General features: G+C 41.0%; 1 protein-coding gene across 4 annotated transcripts in view; it reads left to right on the forward strand.

Annotated features, from left to right (window-relative positions):
* The first annotated feature begins 610 nt into the window (after positions 1-610).
* Positions 611-19398, forward strand: part of Ralgapa1 (Ral GTPase activating protein catalytic subunit alpha 1) — a 209075-nt gene continuing 190287 nt past the window's right edge. For 2 of the 4 annotated variants that reach the window (XM_038335965.2, XM_038335967.1), the window contains exon 1: positions 611-768. In XM_038335965.2, the coding sequence (XP_038191893.1) occupies positions 663-768 (106 nt within the window). In that variant the 5' untranslated portion in view covers positions 611-662. The remainder of the gene's footprint in view (positions 769-19398) is intronic. The other 2 variants (XM_038335968.2, XM_038335966.2) reach the window with 2 other exon arrangements.

A 19398-nucleotide genomic window follows, 5' to 3' on the forward strand; every position in this document is an offset into this window, starting at 1 on the left:
TTGCCCATTTGCTTTGATGTTTAAGTTACTAGGCGCGATTCAAAGAGCGGAGATAAAAGACCTTTTCAAAACAAAACTCTAGGAACTGCTGTCTACAGCGAGCACACGGTAAAGAACACCCTCCTTAACTTTCTTGCCCTTCTCCTTTTGTGCGAACACAGGAAACCGAGAGATTGTAGCGGCAGGCATGAGCTCACGCTAGCATGACGTCACGAGCACTTGACGTCAGAAGGCGGTTGCCAGGGGGACCGTTCGCCACCGACGGCAGCGTCGTGAAACTCCATCCCCCACACGACTGGGTTTGGGCCTCTGCGCGGTTGAAGCTGCAGGAGAAGCTTCAACCTTAAGGGGGCCTCAGGGAAGCGAGGAGTGGCGCCGCGGCGGAGCGCTCCATCTCCGCGGCTGTGGGGCCCGGGCCGCGGCCTGGGCGGCGGCCCCCGCTCAGCGTCTCATCGTCGCTGCAGCGCGCGGGGCGGATCCGCCATATTGGAGCCGGAGCCGCAGGTTCCGTGCAGCGGCGGCGGCGGCGGCGCGAGGCGGGCCTGGCAGCGGGGCCCGCGCGGCGGGGGAGCGCATGAGCCGCCGCGGCTAAGCCTCTTCCCCGCCCACCGCCTGCGCTCGGCCGGGGGGACCCGGCCGGGAGGGGCCGCGGCGGCCGCAGGATGTTCTCTAAGAAGCCGCACGGGGACGTGAAGAAGTCCACCCAGAAGGTGCTGGACACCAAGAAGGACGCGCTGACCCGCCTCAAGCACCTGCGCATCGTCATCGGTGAGGAGAGGAGCGACCCGGGGGCGCGGGAGGTGAGGGGTGGGTGGGGGGGAGTGGCGACGCCTCGGCCTCGCTGCCCGGCCCGTCACCCCGCGAGCGAGCGGGCGAACTCCGGCGTTCGCCCTCGCGACCTGGCGCGGTCGGGAGTGAGGGCCGGCGGCGCCTGTGCCCACGCGCGGGAGGGCGGGCGAGCGGGCGGCGAGGGAAGGGGCAGCTTGGCAGTTGGCACAAACCAAGCAGCACCGACACAGAGGGACCCACATTTGAGTTCGTGGTCTGAATTCTTTTTCTAAAATAACAAAAAACAAAAAGACGAGTGTCAGTCTAGAAACTTAAGTCCTTGATGAGACTTCAGGGACACTTGGTGTTGTGGGTAATGGTGTTTAGAGGGTGTGTTTGCTAGCTGACTACTACCATCCCCACCCAAGTGGAAAGGAAAGCAAACTGCTCGCTCGGGCAGTGGAACCCGTAGTCTTTCAAGTTTTTTTGGCAGGTGAGGGCCTGGAGGAAGCAGTTACACCTCTTTGGGAAGTGGGTGGTTCCCGAAGCTTGTGGGAAAGGAATCCGCCCTACTCTCAATACACCCTGTTCTTCATTTGCTGTCCTTTAGAAGGAAAAACTAAATATAGAGAACAAGATTCGCGACAACTGTGCACAATTCAGTTTCCATTAAAATTTTTCTTGCTGTCAGCCGTCTTCAACTTCAGTTATTCCAAAGATCGAACCGAGATGAGCTTGGGATATAATGTTAAATGAGGGTTTTGGATACTTGGTCATAGATAACGTTGATAAGGGCTGAATTATGTACTTATGGAACTTTTGGGTCTGTACTTTTTTTTTTGATGAAGAAATTTGAGATGAAAAGTTAAGTTGGCCAGAGTTCATGTATAGATAGGTAGGATAACTGAGGTTAGAGCCCAGATGCCTGGATTCTAAATCAAAGTTTTTCCTCTTAAGCCTCCTTCCCAATGACTGCCAGTTTTGGAAAATGACTTATGTGTTTAGTGGTTTGTCTGTTTCAGTGATATATTTCCTTAGTGTGTTGGCCAATACCACTGATAACACCCAACATCTGTGTGGTGCTTAGCCATCAATAAAGGGTTTCACATGAATTATTATAGTAGATCTTTGTAATCTGTCTAGAAACAAGAGATCTTATTGCCTTTTTTTTGTACAAATGAGAAAGTGTAAGGTAAGCCATGTTTCTACGGAGCTGACGAAGTCCAAATGAAGTCCAGATTTTGTGTGTGTGATTTGTTTTTCATCCTCCCTACATGTATGACTGTGTATCTTAAGCCCAAGTTTTTACTCCTCTGGAATTAGAAAGTAATTAAATCCAGTTTATGTAAACCATTTAAACATGATAGAGGTTTTTAACATTTTATTTTCATTCTGGAGTTGTCATTGAAGCAAGATTTGGCTGAAAAGATATGACCGAGACATACAGAGTCATCGTGAATTACAACATAATGGCAGTTTGAAACTGGACACTGAGTGGAACGGGACTCTGGCTTGAGACGAGCTGTGGGCTGCACAAATGCAGAACTAAAGAACTGAGTTACAACAGGGGATTGGGATTTCTTAAATTAACCGCCTTGGTTGATTAAGGATTGGTTTCTTTATATTCCTGTGACATGTGGTTTCTGTGGTTCTGTGTGTGTCACACTGTGTGTGTGTGTGTGTGTGTGTGTGTGTGTCCTAACTTGGGAAACATGACATGTATTACAGCTCTACACGTTGGACATTTTGTAGAACCAGCTTCCTCAGTTTAAGAATAGAATATTTAAAAAGAATATAACCTATTTTTGCTTTATTTAAGGGCTCTTTTAAAAAAATAATCACTGGGGAAGATACTGTTCAGGATGTTCAGATGTTGGACATTCTTACAGACCTGTGCCTTGAGAGTAGACCACACTAATGTAGTTGTAGAACCATGGTGCTTAACCAGACACAGTTTGCCAATAGAGACAGTGACCACATCTGGAAACACTTTTTCTGCGAGGAGTTGTTCCTGTATAGTACGCTAGACACTGCTGAATGAACAGAAAAATCTGTCACAACAATATTCAAGTCCAAAGTGTCAGAATACTAGGTTCTGAGACCTTGTCATAATGCGTACTAAAGGATGGACCCCCAAATCTAAGCTTGGTTTTAAGTTCTCTCCTTCTGCCGCAGGGCTAGGAATTGAACCTGGGGCTCAAGCTTGCTAGCAGGCATTCTGCTGCTGAGCAATAGTCCAGCTTCCATATTTAAATTTAGTCAAATAGTCTGTATTTTAAATGGTTACAGTTATTTTATTTAAAATAGGATTGATAAGATTTCTAAGAATATGAGTGAGAGAAATAAAGTTGAACCCTTAGAGGCCTGCCAGCTGGTATCCTCTTTTGTAGTTGGAAGAGCCAAAAATCCTTTTTGGAAATAAGTAGGAGTTTAAGTAAATATAATGAGAAAACTAGTAAGTTGGTTACTTACTTGGCTAATTACACAGAACCATAATTGACCCAACGAAAGTGCTGTTCATTGCAGGTGTTTATAGAGAATTATGTACATCCAGCTAATAGAATAGCAATTCCGCTTAGGAACGGTGCTTCCAGACATGACCTGTCTCCTGTGGGCACCACTGTTCTACAGCTGCTTTAGTGTGGTCTTTCGTATAGATCCCTCCTCACAGGGCAGAGGTCTGGAAGAGTGCTCAACATTTGAGGCTTTGGAGATGTCTTTAGTGCTTTTCATTAAAAAACAGTGATTTTTCATATGTATGGATGTTCTGCCTTCATGTATGTCTACGCAATATATGTGTGCTTTGTGCCCAAGGAAGCCAGAAGAGGGTGTTGGATACTCTGGGAGTGGAGTTAGAGATAGCTGTGAGCTGCCATGTGGGTGCTGGGACTTGGACCTCTAGGTCCTCTGGAAGAGCAGCCAGTGTTTCTTAATCACTGAGTCCCTTCTTAAGCCCACTTTTCTTTCTTTTTTAAAATTCCTTTCATTATTAAAAAGCAAAAAGGCTCTTTTCCTTTAAAAATTATTATATAAAAACATAAAATTTAAATATCCAGTGTTAGTCTTCCACTGTAGTGAAAATTCTAGTTAAATTTATAGATTTTAGCTAGGTGTGGTACTGAACTTCCAATGCTGAGGCAGGAGGATTACAAGTTAAGACACTCTGGACTATACTATTATAGAGAGTACCAGGGCAACATAGTGAGACTCTGTCTTAAAACAAACAGAACAAAAACTCCTCTGATGGCTTTGGCTTACTGCTGATCTCATGTTTGGTCTGTAGGCACTGGAAGGGTTAAGCAGAGGAGAGAAGAAGCCTCTTCTGGTTTCTAGAGTTTGGGGATGGGCTTTTTACCCTCCCACTGTGTTTTACAGCTAGTAGCTCTGGGTGCTGATAGGAAGGCTAGCACGTGTGAAGTGACTAATACAGTGCTTGGCATATTGTGCATCTTTTGGAAATGTTGGTTTGCTTCTGCTTAAAGTGGCAAGTTAGAAGTTCAGTCATCTGGATGAAAAATATAAGTGCTTATTTAGCTAAGAATAGATTATTGCAGTGCCTCTCAATCTGTGGTTACAACCCTTTCACAGGGGTCACATATCAGATATCCTGCATATCAGATATTTACATTGCATTTCATAACAGTAGCAAAATTATAGTTATGAAGTAGCAGTGAAAATAATCTTACGGTTGGGGTCACCACAGCATTAGTAACTATTAAAAATCTCAGCATTAGAAAGGTTGAGAATCCTGGATTATTGCTGGGTCATTTCAACAGCTTTATTAAGGTACAGTTGTCATCCAGTAAATTGCACATATTTAAAGTTTGTACAGTAATTTTGACATGGGTCATGAAATCAACATTAGACATTTCCAAACAAGATAAATATAGCTAGGAGCTGGGTTTGTAGCTCAGTAATAAAGCATGCACTGTACAAGGCCCTGGAGTTATCTTCTCCACAACACAAGAAACAGAAAAAAGAGGGCTGAGGCTGTAGGTCAGTGGAAGAGTGCTTGTCTAGCATGCTTGAGGTCCTGGGCTCAACCTCTACTACTGCCATCAAAGCCAAGCACCAAAAACCTATAGTTAGATACATAAGATAATATATCCTTAACCTCCCACAGTTTCTCCATGCTCTCCTTCCTCTTTTCCTTCCTCCTCAGCTTATGCCTTCCTATCCATCCCTGGACAAGTCCCAATCTGTTCTCTGCATTTGCATTTTGTAGAGTTTTATATAAATGGGATTAGATAGCGGATAACTGAAACTTTATAGTGTTTTTCATTTTCTTTTACTCAGTCTCATTATTTTGAAATCCACCTGTGTTGTACTCGGGTGTGTCAGTGGTTTGTGTTTTTATTCTTGAGTCTACCAGACCACAACTTTCCCGCTTATCTGTTGATTAACATGTGGGTTGTTTGGGGCTATTACAAGTGAAGCTGCTGCAAAGTGTACTTGACAGACTTTTCATTTCAAATGGAGAGATACCTAGGAATGGAATGGCTGGATCAAGTGGCAGTGGTATATTTAACATGTGAGGAACGTGCCAGCTGGGCAGAGGTGGTGCGTGACTGTGCAGTACTCAGGAGGCAGAAGCAGACAGATCTCTGAGGTTTTAGGGTTACACAGAGAAACCTTGTCTAGAAAACCCCAAAACAGCCGGGCGGTGGTGGCGCACGCCTTTAATCCCAGCACTCGGGAGGCAGAGGCAGGCGGATCTCTGTGAGTTCGAGACCAGCCTGGTCTACAAGAGCTAGTTCCAGGACAGGCTCCAAAGCCACAGAGAAACCCTGTCTTGAAAAAAAAAAAAAAAAAAAAAAAAAAAAAAAAAGAAAACCCCAAAACAAAAACAATGTGAAAACTTGAAAGCCAGGTGCAGTAGCTGATGCCTATAATCTCAGCACTTGGCTGAGACAGGAGGATTGCTTCAAGTTTGAAGCTAGTAGAAGCTGCATAATGAGTTTCAGTCTAGCCTGGGCTACAGAATGAGAAAGACCTTGTCTCAACAAAAGAAACTGCCAATCTCTTTTTCACCATTTAACATTTCAATAGCAGGTTGAGGGCACCAGTTCCTCCATATACAGTAACGCAGCTCTCTGTGGCCAGTTCTCTTCATTCCAGCCTCTGTAATACGTGTACTGGTCACGTCTGATAGCATGAGCCTACTTCCATTGTGTAACTTTTCCAGTAAAGTTCCTCAAAAATCTCTTAAAGTGTGTGTGTGTGTACATAAGTATGTGCAGGATCGGAGGATGAGGTTATGAATATTTCTGGTTTATTCTCATCTTATTCAGTCTCTAAACTGAATCCAGAGCTTCCTGATACCAGCTAGTCTAGCAAGCCAGGTTGCTCCAGAAATCACTTGTCCCTGCCTTCCAAAGTCTAGGGTTGGGATCTGAATGCAGGTCCTCATTTTGTTTGGCAAAAGTGCTTTATCTGCAGGCCATCTCCTCAGCCCTCGATATAATTTTTTAACTGTTTTGTTTTTTTAACTCAGTTTTTAAAGTTTTTTATATAAGTTTTTCTTTTTTAAACTGTTATTTTTATTTCATGTTTATGAGTGTTTTGTTTGCATGTATGTTTCTGTACCATGTGCATGCAGTGCCCATACCAGGCCAGGAGAGGGTGTCAAGACCCCTGGAACTGAGTATCCATGTTAGTGCTGGGAATTGAACCCTGGTTCTCCGAAAGCTCAGCCAGTGCTCTTAACTTCAGACCAACTCTTCAGCCCCTAGCAGCCTTAATTTTTATTAAATATTTATGAGTTGGGGATATTTGCCTACCTGACACAAGTTCTTGGGTTTGATTCCCAGCAAGACTACCAAAACCAAAACTTTAACTTAATTAAAAATTTATGTCATCTTTTTCTTTTATGCTAATTTTTGGACAGTGTCATCTAAAATCTGCCTAACCCACGGTTTACGGTTTTGTTGGGTTTTGTTTGTTTGATGTTGTTTGTTTTTTTGAGACAAGGCTTCTTTGTATAGCTTTGGAGCCTATCCTGGAACTCCTTCTATAGAGCAGGCTGGCCTTGAACTCACAGAAATCCACCTGCCTCTGCCTCCTGAGGGCTGGGATTAAAGGTGTATGCCACCACTGCTTGGCCATTTTCTTACACGCTTCTAATAGCATTTTAGGTTGTTTTTGGGTCTGTTATTCATCCTAAATTTACTTGGCTTTGTAGGTGTGATGTAAAGTGTGTTGTAGGGTGCTTCCCCACCCTAGTCTTTCTCAGACTTTTGCTTAAGTACTGCTTTACTGAATTACCCATGTGCTTTTGTTGAAACTTGCTTGTCTAAATATGTGTGGGCCTATTTCTAGACTGTTTTGTTTCAGGATCTGTTTTATTTGTGCTGGTGCCAATACCACAATATTTTGATTATTGTAACTAAAATAAATCCTGAAACCTATTTAGTGTTCTCTAACTTTTCTCTTCATTTTCAGAGGTGTTCTTTGTTGTTGCTTATGCTTTTGAAGTGCCAGACCCTTAGTATTTCCATGTGAGTTTTAGATTAATTTGTTAAGCCCAGTGCATTCTGGTGGCACATGCCTGTAGTCTCATCTAGTTTGTAGTCTAGCAGTTCAGGAGGCTGAAACCAGAGGATCATTTGTGACAACTGCTTCAAGCATAGCCTGGACATCATAGTGTGAGACCCTCCAAAAAAGAGAGGTGCTGGAGAGATGGTTCAGTGACTATTCCAGAAGTCCTGGATTCAGTTCCCAGCACCCATTTGGTGGCACACAGGTATCTGTAACTCTACTTCCAGGGGATCTAATTCCCTCTCATGGTTTCTGATGGAGGCACCAGACATGCACATAGTACACAGACATAAGCCGGCAAAATACCCATACACATAAAATAACATTAAAAAATGAAAGATTAGTTTCTCAGTTTCTAAACAAAACAGAAACCCATTTTGACTGGGACTGTTTTGAGTCTGGACAAGAGTCTGGGAAAACAGAAAGACAATTTAAATATTTCAAGTCCTGAGCCATGTGTTTCCCTTAGGGCGTCTTTAATTGTCTCAGCGGTGCTGCATTGTTTTCAGCAGCTTGTGGGTCTTTGCCGAGACTTCACCCCTAAATATTTTCTACTCTTGAAGCTCTTATAAAATGTTGTCTTAGGCATCGGTGGTGGTACACACCTTCCATCCCAGCTCTTGGGAAGCAGAGGCTGATGGATCTCTGAGTTCCAGTCCAGCCAGGACTAGATGTAAGACTCCATCTCAAAACAACAACAAAACGACTAAAAAACACCCCCCCCAATATTATTCTGTTATTTATTTCTAAGTATATTTAGTTTAGGGAAATACAGACTTCAAAAATATTTGTGTGTGTGTGTTTTGCCTGCATGTGTGTTAATGCATTACTTGTGTGTCTGGTATCTGAGGAGGCCAGAAAAGGACGTTGGATGCCCTAGAACTGGAGTTACAGATGGCTATAAGCCACTGTGTGGATGCTCGGAATCAAACTCAGGTCCTCTGGGAAGACAACCACTCTTATTCCCTGAGCCAACTCTGCACCTCGAGATCTGCCCCCACCCACACTTGATGAATACTCTCGGTTTTCTTCTATTTCCCTTTCCAATGCAGGTGCTCTATGTAATGTCCCCCCCCCCCTTTTCCCCTCTTGCCTTGAACTGCTTAGAAATTCTGATTCTATGTGGAAGTTTTGGCAGACTTTCTTACATGAAAGAAGAGAGAATGGTGTGTGTGTGTGTGTGTGTGTGTGTGTGTGTGTGTGAGTGTGAGAGAGAGACAGAGAGACAGAGACTGAGACAGAGCGAGAGCGAGCAAATGAATGGTGACCAGAGGTCAACATTACAACATTAGGTGTCTCTTTATCTTATTATTATTTTTTTTTTTTTGGCAAGGGCTTTCACCGAGTCCAGACTTTGCTGATTGTGAGACTAGCTGACCAGCAAGCTCTTTAATTCTACCTGTCTTTCACCCCCCCAGGTGCTAGGAATACAGATGCGAGCCACCACACCCAGCTTTGTGTAGGTACTAGGAATCCAAACTCAAGTCCTTGTGCTTGTGCAGCAGATGATACTTTACCAATTGAGCTGTCTCCCCAGCTTTGGATTTTTTGTCTTTTTAAAACAAGAGATAGATTTTATATTAAATTTAGAAAAAATTTTCCTCAAGCCTACTTTTCTGGGGATCTTTACCTAGGAATCAGCGTTGGAGTTTTCTGCTTACTACAGGTTATACATTTTTTTTTCATTTAGTCATGTTATGAATCACACTCATTGTGGGTTAGGTTTTTGTTTTGTTTTTTCCTTCTTTCAGTTTTTTCTTTGTGATGCTGGGGATTAGAGACCAAGGCCTTAAATATATTAGTACTCTACCACTGAGCTACACCCCAGTCAGTCTATGATTATTATTAGTATTGTTTTGTTTTTGTAGAGTTAAAAAGAAGCTCATTTCTATCTAGTTATTTTGTGCATATGCACTATGGTACCACCATATGGGTCCCAAGGATCAAACTCAGGCTTGGTGGCAGGTGCCTTTCCTCACTGAGCCACAGTCTCTTGTTTTGAGACTGGCCCACTGCTAGCCTGAGTTTTGAATGCTTGACGTCAGCTTATGCTTGTTTCTGGCTAGCTTTTTTTCTTTAACTTAACCTGTTCCTCTTCATCTACATTTTGCCTCAGAGCTTTTTACCTTTTCTTTCCTTCTGAGTATCTTAGTTTCAGTACCTCTTGTGTCTGGCTGGCCCTGGGCGACTCCCTCTCTTTCCCCTTCATTCTGTCCTCTGTCTTCTCTTTTCTCGAGCCTAGATTCCTTCTTCTATTTATTCTTTTTGCCTGCCAACCCCACTTATCCGTTTATTGGCCTAACTATTGGCCATTTAGCTTTTTATTAGACCAATCAGTGCCTTAGGCAGGCAAGGTGAAACAAATGCAACACATCTTTATATAATTAAGCACGCATCCTTACATAAACAAATTTAACACATCTCTACACAGTTAAAGTCATATTCCACAGCATAAATAAATTTAACACATCTTTGCCTAGTTAAAGTAATATTCCACAACAAAGATTAGAGACTTTGATTAGTACAATTTAGAGACTTCCCCGGAACTACGGACTTTGATCTTTGATGGATTAAGTCTTTTTTTAATTTTAGCCGGTGGTACTGTCTACGTGCTGAGTTTTATGGCCTGAGTAGTACTTCTGTCATGGAGTCAGTCATGCTAAGGTCTTGGGCCTACTAAATTTGGGGCCCTGTTATACTAATAACAGTTTTTGTCCAATAATCTACAATACTATTTTTAAAAATTGATAGTGTATGGTGTGTGTGTGTGTGTGTGTGTGTGTGTTACGATGCTCATGTGGAGGTTGTTTGTGGAATTGATTCTCTCCTTCTACCTTTACAAGGGTTCTGGAGATGGAACTCTGGTTGTTCGGTGTAGGTGGCCAGCCCTTTTAAATTGCTATTAATATAGCCCCATTTGCTTTCATCTGATTAGTGTTGAATGATAAGAGTTTTTCCATTTTTTAAAAATATACTATGTTTAATGTGGGTTTCCTATTACTTGGTTGTCCCTCCCCTTAATTTATTCATTTTGAGCCAGTGTAGGGAGCAGATGAAGTCCTGAGTGAATGTGTGTTGTTGACATGGGCATAGCTATGTCAAGGACCTCAATGCCTTATACCCACGGGAGTGACAAAGGCTTTTCTGGGTGAGGCTTAGAGGGATGGTAAAGCCCTTCCCTGGCCCGTGTGTGGATGTTGATAGTGTGTGCAAAATAATCTCTACCATAGCTTTCTCCTCTTGGGTGTTTATAGCCTGAAGACTGCTCGCTTACAAAGACTGCCCCTAGTGAGGTTAGCTATCACTAGCCTCCCAGTTCAAACTGTATATGGTAAACACTGAGCTTCTGGGGTGCTGTAGCTTCCCATCAGGGAACCTAGACTTCAGTTTCCCAGTTTTTCTGTGTTTGTGTCATTTACTAGTCAGCCCTAGTTAGAGTTCCAGGAACCATGCTGTGCATAGATGTGACAAGATGTATTATCTCATGTATCCCAGACTGGCCTCAAACTTCACTGTGTAGTTGAGAATGATCTTGCATTTCTGATCTTCCTGCCTTCACCCCCTGGCTGCTGAAATTACAGGCCTGTGATTCCATGCTTGTATGTGTTGAGGATCAAACAAAGCTTTATGCATTCTAGATAGACAAGCACTCTGCTGACTGAGCTACACACCACAGCCCCACCTGGTTAGTTGATGCTTTCTTTAGAGACACCAAACATATCTTTATGTAACCCAGGCTGACCTGGCATTCACTGTGTAGCCCAGGCTGGCCTTGAAACTTGAAATTCTCTTCCTGACTCAGCTTTGGGAATGCTGAGATGACAGGAGTCCATCATCGTGCTCAGTGAGGACTTTTTTTTTTTTTTAAAGAGAACCCTAGTAATCTGTGTTTTAATGGAGAGTTTATTGCATGTAATGTGATAATTGATATGATTAAGTTTGAGTCTGCCATCTTGCTTTTTGTTTTCTGTTTGACTTGTTTAGTTCCTGTCCTTCCCCTTCCCTCTTCCCCCTTTTGTTTAGTTCTTAGCTTGTATCTGTAAACTGGTCAGGGTCTACACCTCTAAGTGATATTACAGCAGTTTGCATTTAAGATCCTTATAAGAGTGTGCTTCCATTTCCCCACTTGAATATTTGTGCTTTTGTTATTATGCTTTATCCTGCAAATCCAATGCTATATTATTTTATCTGTGCAAATAGTTATCTTTGTAGGATTTTTAAGTTTTTCATGGCTGAGGATAGAAATTGGGGCTTCACAGATGCTTGGTATGTGTTCTGCCCGTGAGGCACACCCCAGCCTTTGTATGATTTGTAGGTGACAAGAGAGTCTTACACTCTTCTCCGTTTAGTATCATTCTAGTACTGTTATTCCCTTATATAGAAACCATATCTAGTCTGTGTAATAGATGTATTATGCAAAACATAGTTTTGCTCTGTTTAGAATCCTAGGTTTGTTGGTTTGTTCCCTCCCCCCTTAGTCTTTACAATTTTTACTTCACTGTCTCCTTGCTTGCAGTGTTTCTGATGAGTCTTTTTTCATCTGGATCCTGTCCTGTATGCAACATATCTTTTCTTTTCCTATGGCTGTTTTAAAGATTTTCTTTTCCTTCCTTATTGGTTGTGAGCCATTAGGTTATCTTCATATTCCTTGATGTGGAGGTCATTGAGCTTCTTGGATGCAGATGGTAGCCCGTGGCAGAGGGCAACTGTTCACACACCATGATCAGGAAGCAGCCTGGGGATAATGTACTTGTAAGGATCTGTCTGCAGTGATTTACTTTCCTCAGCTCTGCTCTACCATTTAAGTTTCTAGAACCTCTCCAAAAATAGCACGATTAGCTGGATACCAAGCTTTCGAAACATAAAAAGATTCAAACTATAATTCTAGTTCATGTGCTTACTAGAACAAGCTGTTTTAAATATAGTAAGCCATTTTGTGTCAGTATTTTATTTATTAAGGATTGTACTGTATCCAAGTAAGCAATGAATAAAGTGTAGCATGAATAATTAGAGAGAGAAAGAACAACTCGATAGTCACCAGGTGAAGAGAAACATCATCAGGTTAGAGATGAGCCGATCAAAGCTCGAAGTCATCGAGTTCTGTTCTGAAATTTCCTGGTGGCTCAGGTGAAAAGAGGAAGGTCATGTTACAAGTCTTTGGTGTCTTTGTTTTTGGCTAAAACCTTCCTTTTCTTCATTTCTGTCTCTGTTTCACTCACTTGCCTTGAGTTTAAGATATCCCTGCCTTGTCCTTTCAGGTGCTAGCATTGCACCATGACTGACTTTGAAATTTTTTAAATTTAATTTGAAATTTATGTATGTCATGTGTGTGCACTCATATTTATTATATAGTACCTTTGTTGAAGTATTCATACAGTAGAAACAGATCTTGGAGAAAATAGTAGAATAGGTGATTAGTATTTATGTTTCTGTAAGTGATATCACCTTCCTCCAATTGGCATGAATCTTTAATAATAGATAAAAATGGTAAATTTATATTGAGACCTCAGAATTTGAAATATATGGGCCTCCCTCCCACCCTTTGAGACAAGGTCTCTCTATGTAGTCTTGGCTATCTTGGAGCTCACTATGTAGACCATATTAAATTCACAGAGGCCTTTTGCCGCTGCTTCTGGGATTAGAGGAATGTGCCACCATGCCTGGTCTGTGTGGGACATCTTTACATTACATCTTCAGCTAAATATTGATCTTTTTGTTTGTGTGTGGGTGGATTGGAGCGCATGTGTGTGTATGTGTATATGTGTACATATGGAGGTCAGAGATCAATGAAAGATATCTCAAATGTTTCTCCTTATTTATTTATTTAATTTTGATTTGGGGTCTCTCATTTGGCTTGGAGCTCACTGATTGGCTCTACTGGCTTACTAAAAAACAAAACAAAACAAAAAAACCCCAGAAAAACTCTAGGGATCCTCCTGTCTCTGACTTTCAGCTTTGGAATTAAAGTGCATAGTCCCTGGCTTTTTACATGGGCTTTGGGGATCCAAACAACAACCCTCATACTTGTGTGGCAGCACTTTACCAACTAAGCTTTCGCTCCAGCCCCAGCCCTATCCAGCCCCATCCTGCTCAGGTTTCACTGTTCTTACTACCATTTTTTTATTAAAATGTTTGTTTGTTTGTTTATTGATTGATTTATTTATTTTTTTGCTTAATAATTTGTAGCAGTTTACTAGTTGGTTTCCCTAGGAGGATCATTTTCCCTTTCTGAACTTTCTGTAGCACATTACTAAGTATGCCACACCAACTGTTCTTAAATCTTTCATGAATCCCTGTTGTAGGAAAATGAAGTTCAGAATGTTTAGCTTATATTTAAACAATCAAATTATCTGATCTTACCATTCCAGTTGAGTGATATAGTTGAATCATAAAAAGAAAGGAATGTAGTGGTACTTTATTCTGTTAAAACTCACTTAACTCATCTGAATCCCAGTTCTCTCCTTGATAGCAGATTTCTTTGATGAGTGGCACTCCTCTCCCATGCATGAGGAAGCCGGCATCCTGTGTTTGTCTTACTGCTCTTAAGCTTCTGTTTCACCTTTGCATTCATCTGAAAATACCCCATGATTTGGGATACCTGTTACTTTCTCAGTGCTCTGAGTTCTCTCCCTCTGGTGTCTCTCTCTCTCCCTCCCTCCCTCCCTCCCTCCCTCCCTCCCTCCCTCCCTCCCTCCCTCCCTCTCTCTCTCTCTCTCTCTCTCTCTCTTTCTTTCTCTCTCTCTCATGTTTTTTGAGACAGGGTTTCTCTGTGGCCATAGCTATCTTGGAACTCACTATGTCAAACCAGGCTGGCCTCAGACCCCCTGGATCCCCTTGCTCCCCCTACCTTGCCTTTTCTGGGGAGGCACCATCATGATCAGTACATTTCATTGATTACACTTTTGCACACTTGTTTCTCTAGCCAGATCCTCCCTCCAGTGTTAGTGCTTTCAGTGTTCTCTTTACAAGTCTCGTTTCTGTACCTACGTATAATCTTTGATTAAATTGCCCTGGCTTCAGATGCCCCCGTATGTCCTGTAGATGACTCCCATCACACTCCAGGCTTTAGCTCGGACATGCTTCCTAATCTCAAAAGCAGAATCTGCCCTGAAAAGACTCCTTCAAGCATCTTGAGATCTTTTCTACCACATTCATTGCCTACCTGTTTCCCCTAGTTACAACTCTGGCGTTGTTACACTGTAGTATCGAACTAGAAGTCATTGCACTGTCCCTGTACCAGTCTGTCTTTTGATCACGTTTACCATCTGAAAGTTTCTACTTTTGCAGATTTCAGGCATTTTTCAAGTTTAATTAAATCAGAGGGTTGGGCTTGTAGCTCAAGGTAGAACACTTGACCTGGGTCTGGTCAAGAAAACACAAAAATGGATGTTATATGCTACTCAGTCAATTAATTGGATTTGTTTTTAAAGAATAAATGAGCCCTGCATATCTGGTAAAAATTAGCGACTTAGAAAATGGTGAATTTATGCTAGAAAACAAAGGAAATAAAATTGACTACTGGTATTTTATTTCAGATAATGTAAGGAAGCCACAAACTGTTACCCTTTCTCTCCACCCAAACCTAAAATAGAATAACCAGGCTAAAGTACTGTTTATTGGAATTTGTTGGTTTTGTCTAAATTCTTTTAAGTTCATAGACTTGAGGAGGTTCCTCCTCATCTTTCTATCAAGCGTTCTTATAACTTTCTAGAAGGAGGTTAATTGTTAATGTAAACCTTTTAAAAATAATAACTATGCCATTTCTCATCAAACATGTTTAAGAGGAGCTGGAGAGATGACTCTGTGGTTAAGAACACTGGCTGCTTTTTCAGAAGATCTGGGTTCAATCCCTGCAGCCACATGGCAGCTCACTCATACCTGCCTATAATTCCAGTTCCAAGACTTCTGACATGCTCACACAGACATACATGCAGGCAAAACACCAAATAACATATAATAATAGTAATAATAATAATATAAAAATAAAAATAATTAAAAACCATGTTAAAAACATAGCCATCTATGTGTATGCCTATTTGAAAATTTAAAAATGATGGATCTAAGCAGTCATATTCTGAGCAGGTGTAGAGCACTAAAGAGGTGATGGCTTGGTAATGTGGAGTCATATGCCAGCTGTGAAACAGGCTGTGCACATGAGAGAGAAGTAGTATCTAAAATACTACCTTCATGGGGACGGGGGCGTTTGAGCTATGCCTTGAAAGAGAATTCGAATTCAGAAGGTACACAGTAAGAAACAGCAGTTTGGGTAAAGATTACGAATGGCAAGAACACAGACATGATTGCAGGAAAGTCGTTGGCCAGTACTCCTTGAAGGTTTTAAAACAAAACATCAGACTTCACTTTAGATTTTCAATTTAATTGAAAATGAATAGAAAAATAAATAGAAGAATCGGTGTTGTATACTGTGTAGAGATACTTTGTGAGATTTCGTTAAAGGCTTTCATGAGGATTTAAGTGGAAATGACTTCTTTGATGCCATTTTTTTTTCCCCTGTGTAGACCTGGCTGTCCCAGAACTTACTCTGTAAACCAGGCTGGCCTTAAATTCACAGAGGTCTGTCTGCTTCTGCTACCACACCCAGCTATGCCATTATTCTTTTTAAAAATTGTAGTTTTGTTGTGTATTTATATCAGAAATTCTTTGCTCTGGTACCACCGTCAGGGCTTTTCAGCTTAAACACTGAAACTGTACCATTCCTTCCATAGTGAGCTCTACTGGGACACCAAGTATAGTTTGTAAACTGGCACACACGCACTGGTGGCTTATTACAGATCTGCAGCAAGGCAGACATACAAGTCGAATGTGTTGAGAGGTTCATCTCACTTTGGCAATACTATAACATCCAAATGTGCAGTTATTGGACTTATCAAATAGGATTCAGAGCATAGAACAGTCACCTGTTTTTCACTTTATACAGGCTTTATTTATGGTTAAATTTACAAGCATATACACAATTTCACATATGCAAATATTTGATTTAAAGTACTTGCATTGTGTGAAAACTCATTGTTTATTATGTCTGCCTATATTGTTGACTGTTTTAGATTTTAAATTCCTAAAAGTTTTATGCCTAATCGCTTCAGTATCCAAAAGAATCATTGCTAGAGGACTGACTTTATGAACTGCGATATCTATTTTGGGACATGTGCAACTGGTTATAAAATATTAATATTACTCTTGACTACTCCGAAAACAGATATCATTATTATTATTATTATTATTATTATTATTATTATTATTTGGTTTTTCAAGACGGGGTTTCTCTGTAGCTTTGGAGCCTGTCCTGGAACTAGCTCTTGTAGACTAGGCTGGCCTCGAACTCACAGAGATCCACCTGTCTCTGCCTCCCAAGTGCTGGGATTAAAGGCGTGTGCCACCACTGCCTGGCCAGATGGCATTATTTTATAATATTAAAAATAGTATGCTGAGTTAGGTACTCTTCAAATTAGTGATGGTTATGTATTCATTTGCAGTAATCATCAGTCACATTGTGATACTATAGTTTGCAATTTTTAATTTTAGGGGGATTTCTGCATTTTCAGTTCTTTATTAGCTTTATTTCTTTTTTATAGTAGTAGTTTTCAGTTGGTCAGGAAGTTTGGCACTCATTCATTTAGCCAGGTAGGGATCTTCACTCAGCTTTCACAGATTGGGATGCTAAGGAACTGGATGTTTGGAGAGCTAGAAGAGACTAAAAGAAGAAAGAAACAGAAGACACTTGTACCTGTTAGCAGTACTTCCATACTGAATTCTCCTGGCAGCTGTTAATTATCTCCCATCTCCGTGGTCCTGGATGGATCACATAAACAGAATCAAACATATATTGTCCTCTGTGTCTGGCTTCTTTCACTTAGCACAGTGTTCTAAACAGTACTTCATTTTTTATGAATACATGGTATTTGTTGAATGCGAAAGCACTACATTCATTTGTCTGTCTTTTCCCCAATTCATGGACATTTGAATTGTTTGCAGTGTTGGATAATTGTGGGTGAGGATGCGTGCTCTGCAGCATGTGTCCTTGTAATGGGATTTCTGGGGCATGTGGTAATGCTCTAACATTTTTTAATACTTGCCAAATCATTTTCTAAAACAGCTACATCATTTATAGTCATAGCAGCAACTTATATTTAGCACGTAAGTGAGTTCTAGGACAACCAGGTTTATACAGAAAAAAAATGACATAATTTCCACTTAAATCCTCATGAAAGCCTTTTACCAAATCTCACAAAGTTTCTCTGTACAGTATACAACACTGATTTTTCTACTCATTTTCTATTAATAGCAACTTAAATTTCCCACTTCTTTGCCAACTCTTGTTTCATGTCTAATCTGACCACAGCTTTATAGTGGATAGTGGCGCCTCTTCTTAGTACTGGAGATGAACCCAGGACCTTATGCCTGCTGCACAGGTGCTCTCCTATAAAGCCATACTTCCAGCTCTTCATTTTGGTATTGGTGTTTTCCCTGGTGGCTAATGGTGACAAGCATTTTTCATATGCCTATTTTTATTGGCTACTTGTATATATTATTGGAGAAATGTCAAATTTAAATATCTTACACATTTTTAATTGTGTATTTTGACAGTATTAAGAATCGTTAAGGTTTGCACGTGTTTTCTTCCATTACATAGGGGGACTTCTCTCAGTTTCTTATAGTGTTCTTTGAAGCAAGCCAACAATCCAGTTTCTTTTTTCTTTTTCTTTATGTGGTATTGGAAATCAGACCCAGGACACAGAAAGTAAAGGCTCTACCTCCGTGCCACCTTCTATTTTTTTCTTTCATTGCTTGTGCTTTGTTTTCTTCAGAGACTTTTATCATTACTTTACATCTGTCATTTTTGAGTTTTTTTTTAATGAGGTAGAAGTTATACTTCATTTTATCGTACATGTACATCTAATTGTTTGAGCACCATTATTTTTAAATAAGCATTTTTTTCCATTGAGTTGTTTTGGTATCCTTGACCAGTTTAAGGGTTTGTTTCTGGATCATTAATCTGTATGTCTTTCTTTCACTCAGAACCAGTTTTGATTACTATCAGTTCCTCAGCTTTGTTCTTTCTCCAGATTTATTATAAATATTTTAGAATCTTTGTGTTTTCCTACACATCATAGAATCAACTTGTCAATTTTGGGGAAAGCGTTGTGTGGATTTGGGTAGGGATTGCATTGAATCTAGATATATTTGTGATACTATCTTCACAATATGAATTCTTAAGATTTATTTTGTTCTTCATTTCTTTCTTCTAATAATAGCTTTCTTATTTACCATCATAATTCCTGTCATCATCATTGAGTCCTAAACACAGAGGGGATAGATATAGAAAAGAGAGCTGAGTAAAGATCTAGGAGATGAGAAGTCACTGGGCCGGTTGTTGACTTTTGTTTGGACTCTTACAATTCTTCTTCACTGCTGGGAGGGGCTCTGCCCTGGGCAGTTCTACTACCTGCCCTGAGGCTTATTTTGGGTTTTGGATTACTAATCCTGTCTGTGACTAAGGACAGTTCTTCATAGGTAAATTCTCAGATCTGGTCATACCTCTGTGAATTCCTTCAGGGTTCCAGTTGTGAATGCATGCCCTGCCAGTGTCCTGCAGGCTGCTTGGAGTCTGTGAACATCCCTATGTAACTTTGGTTCCCACAGGGTTTCAGCTCACTGAATGCTGTCTAGATCTGACTTGAGATTTCTTCAATCTGATAGTGTTCTCTTTGTCAGATTTCTGCATATAGTTTACGGCTGCTTGGTCTGAGTTTTCCCAGAGTGTAATCTAGAGGGTTCTGCAGCCCTCCTTTTGAAATTGCTTCTGCTTTATTGGTTGCCAGCTCCGAGCATCTCAGTGCTAAGGGAAGGGGGATTTTCTTAGCTTCCCTTCTATTGCTGCCCTGGGTATGGCTGTGGGTATAGCTACCCTCTCCTCCCGCCCTGCTGTTTATAGAATTTCTGTTGCTTATTTGATGGCTGTGTATCAGTTTTGCTGAGATAATTTCCTGGAGATTGTATATCTCTACCTGAGTATGATCTGCCATTTTTCAATCCTAAATTACTTATTTTAAAGATTTTTACATTTTTATTTTA

This window comes from Arvicola amphibius, chromosome 7 (assembly GCF_903992535.2).
Source record: "Arvicola amphibius chromosome 7, mArvAmp1.2, whole genome shotgun sequence".
NCBI lineage: Eukaryota > Metazoa > Chordata > Mammalia > Rodentia > Cricetidae > Arvicola > Arvicola amphibius.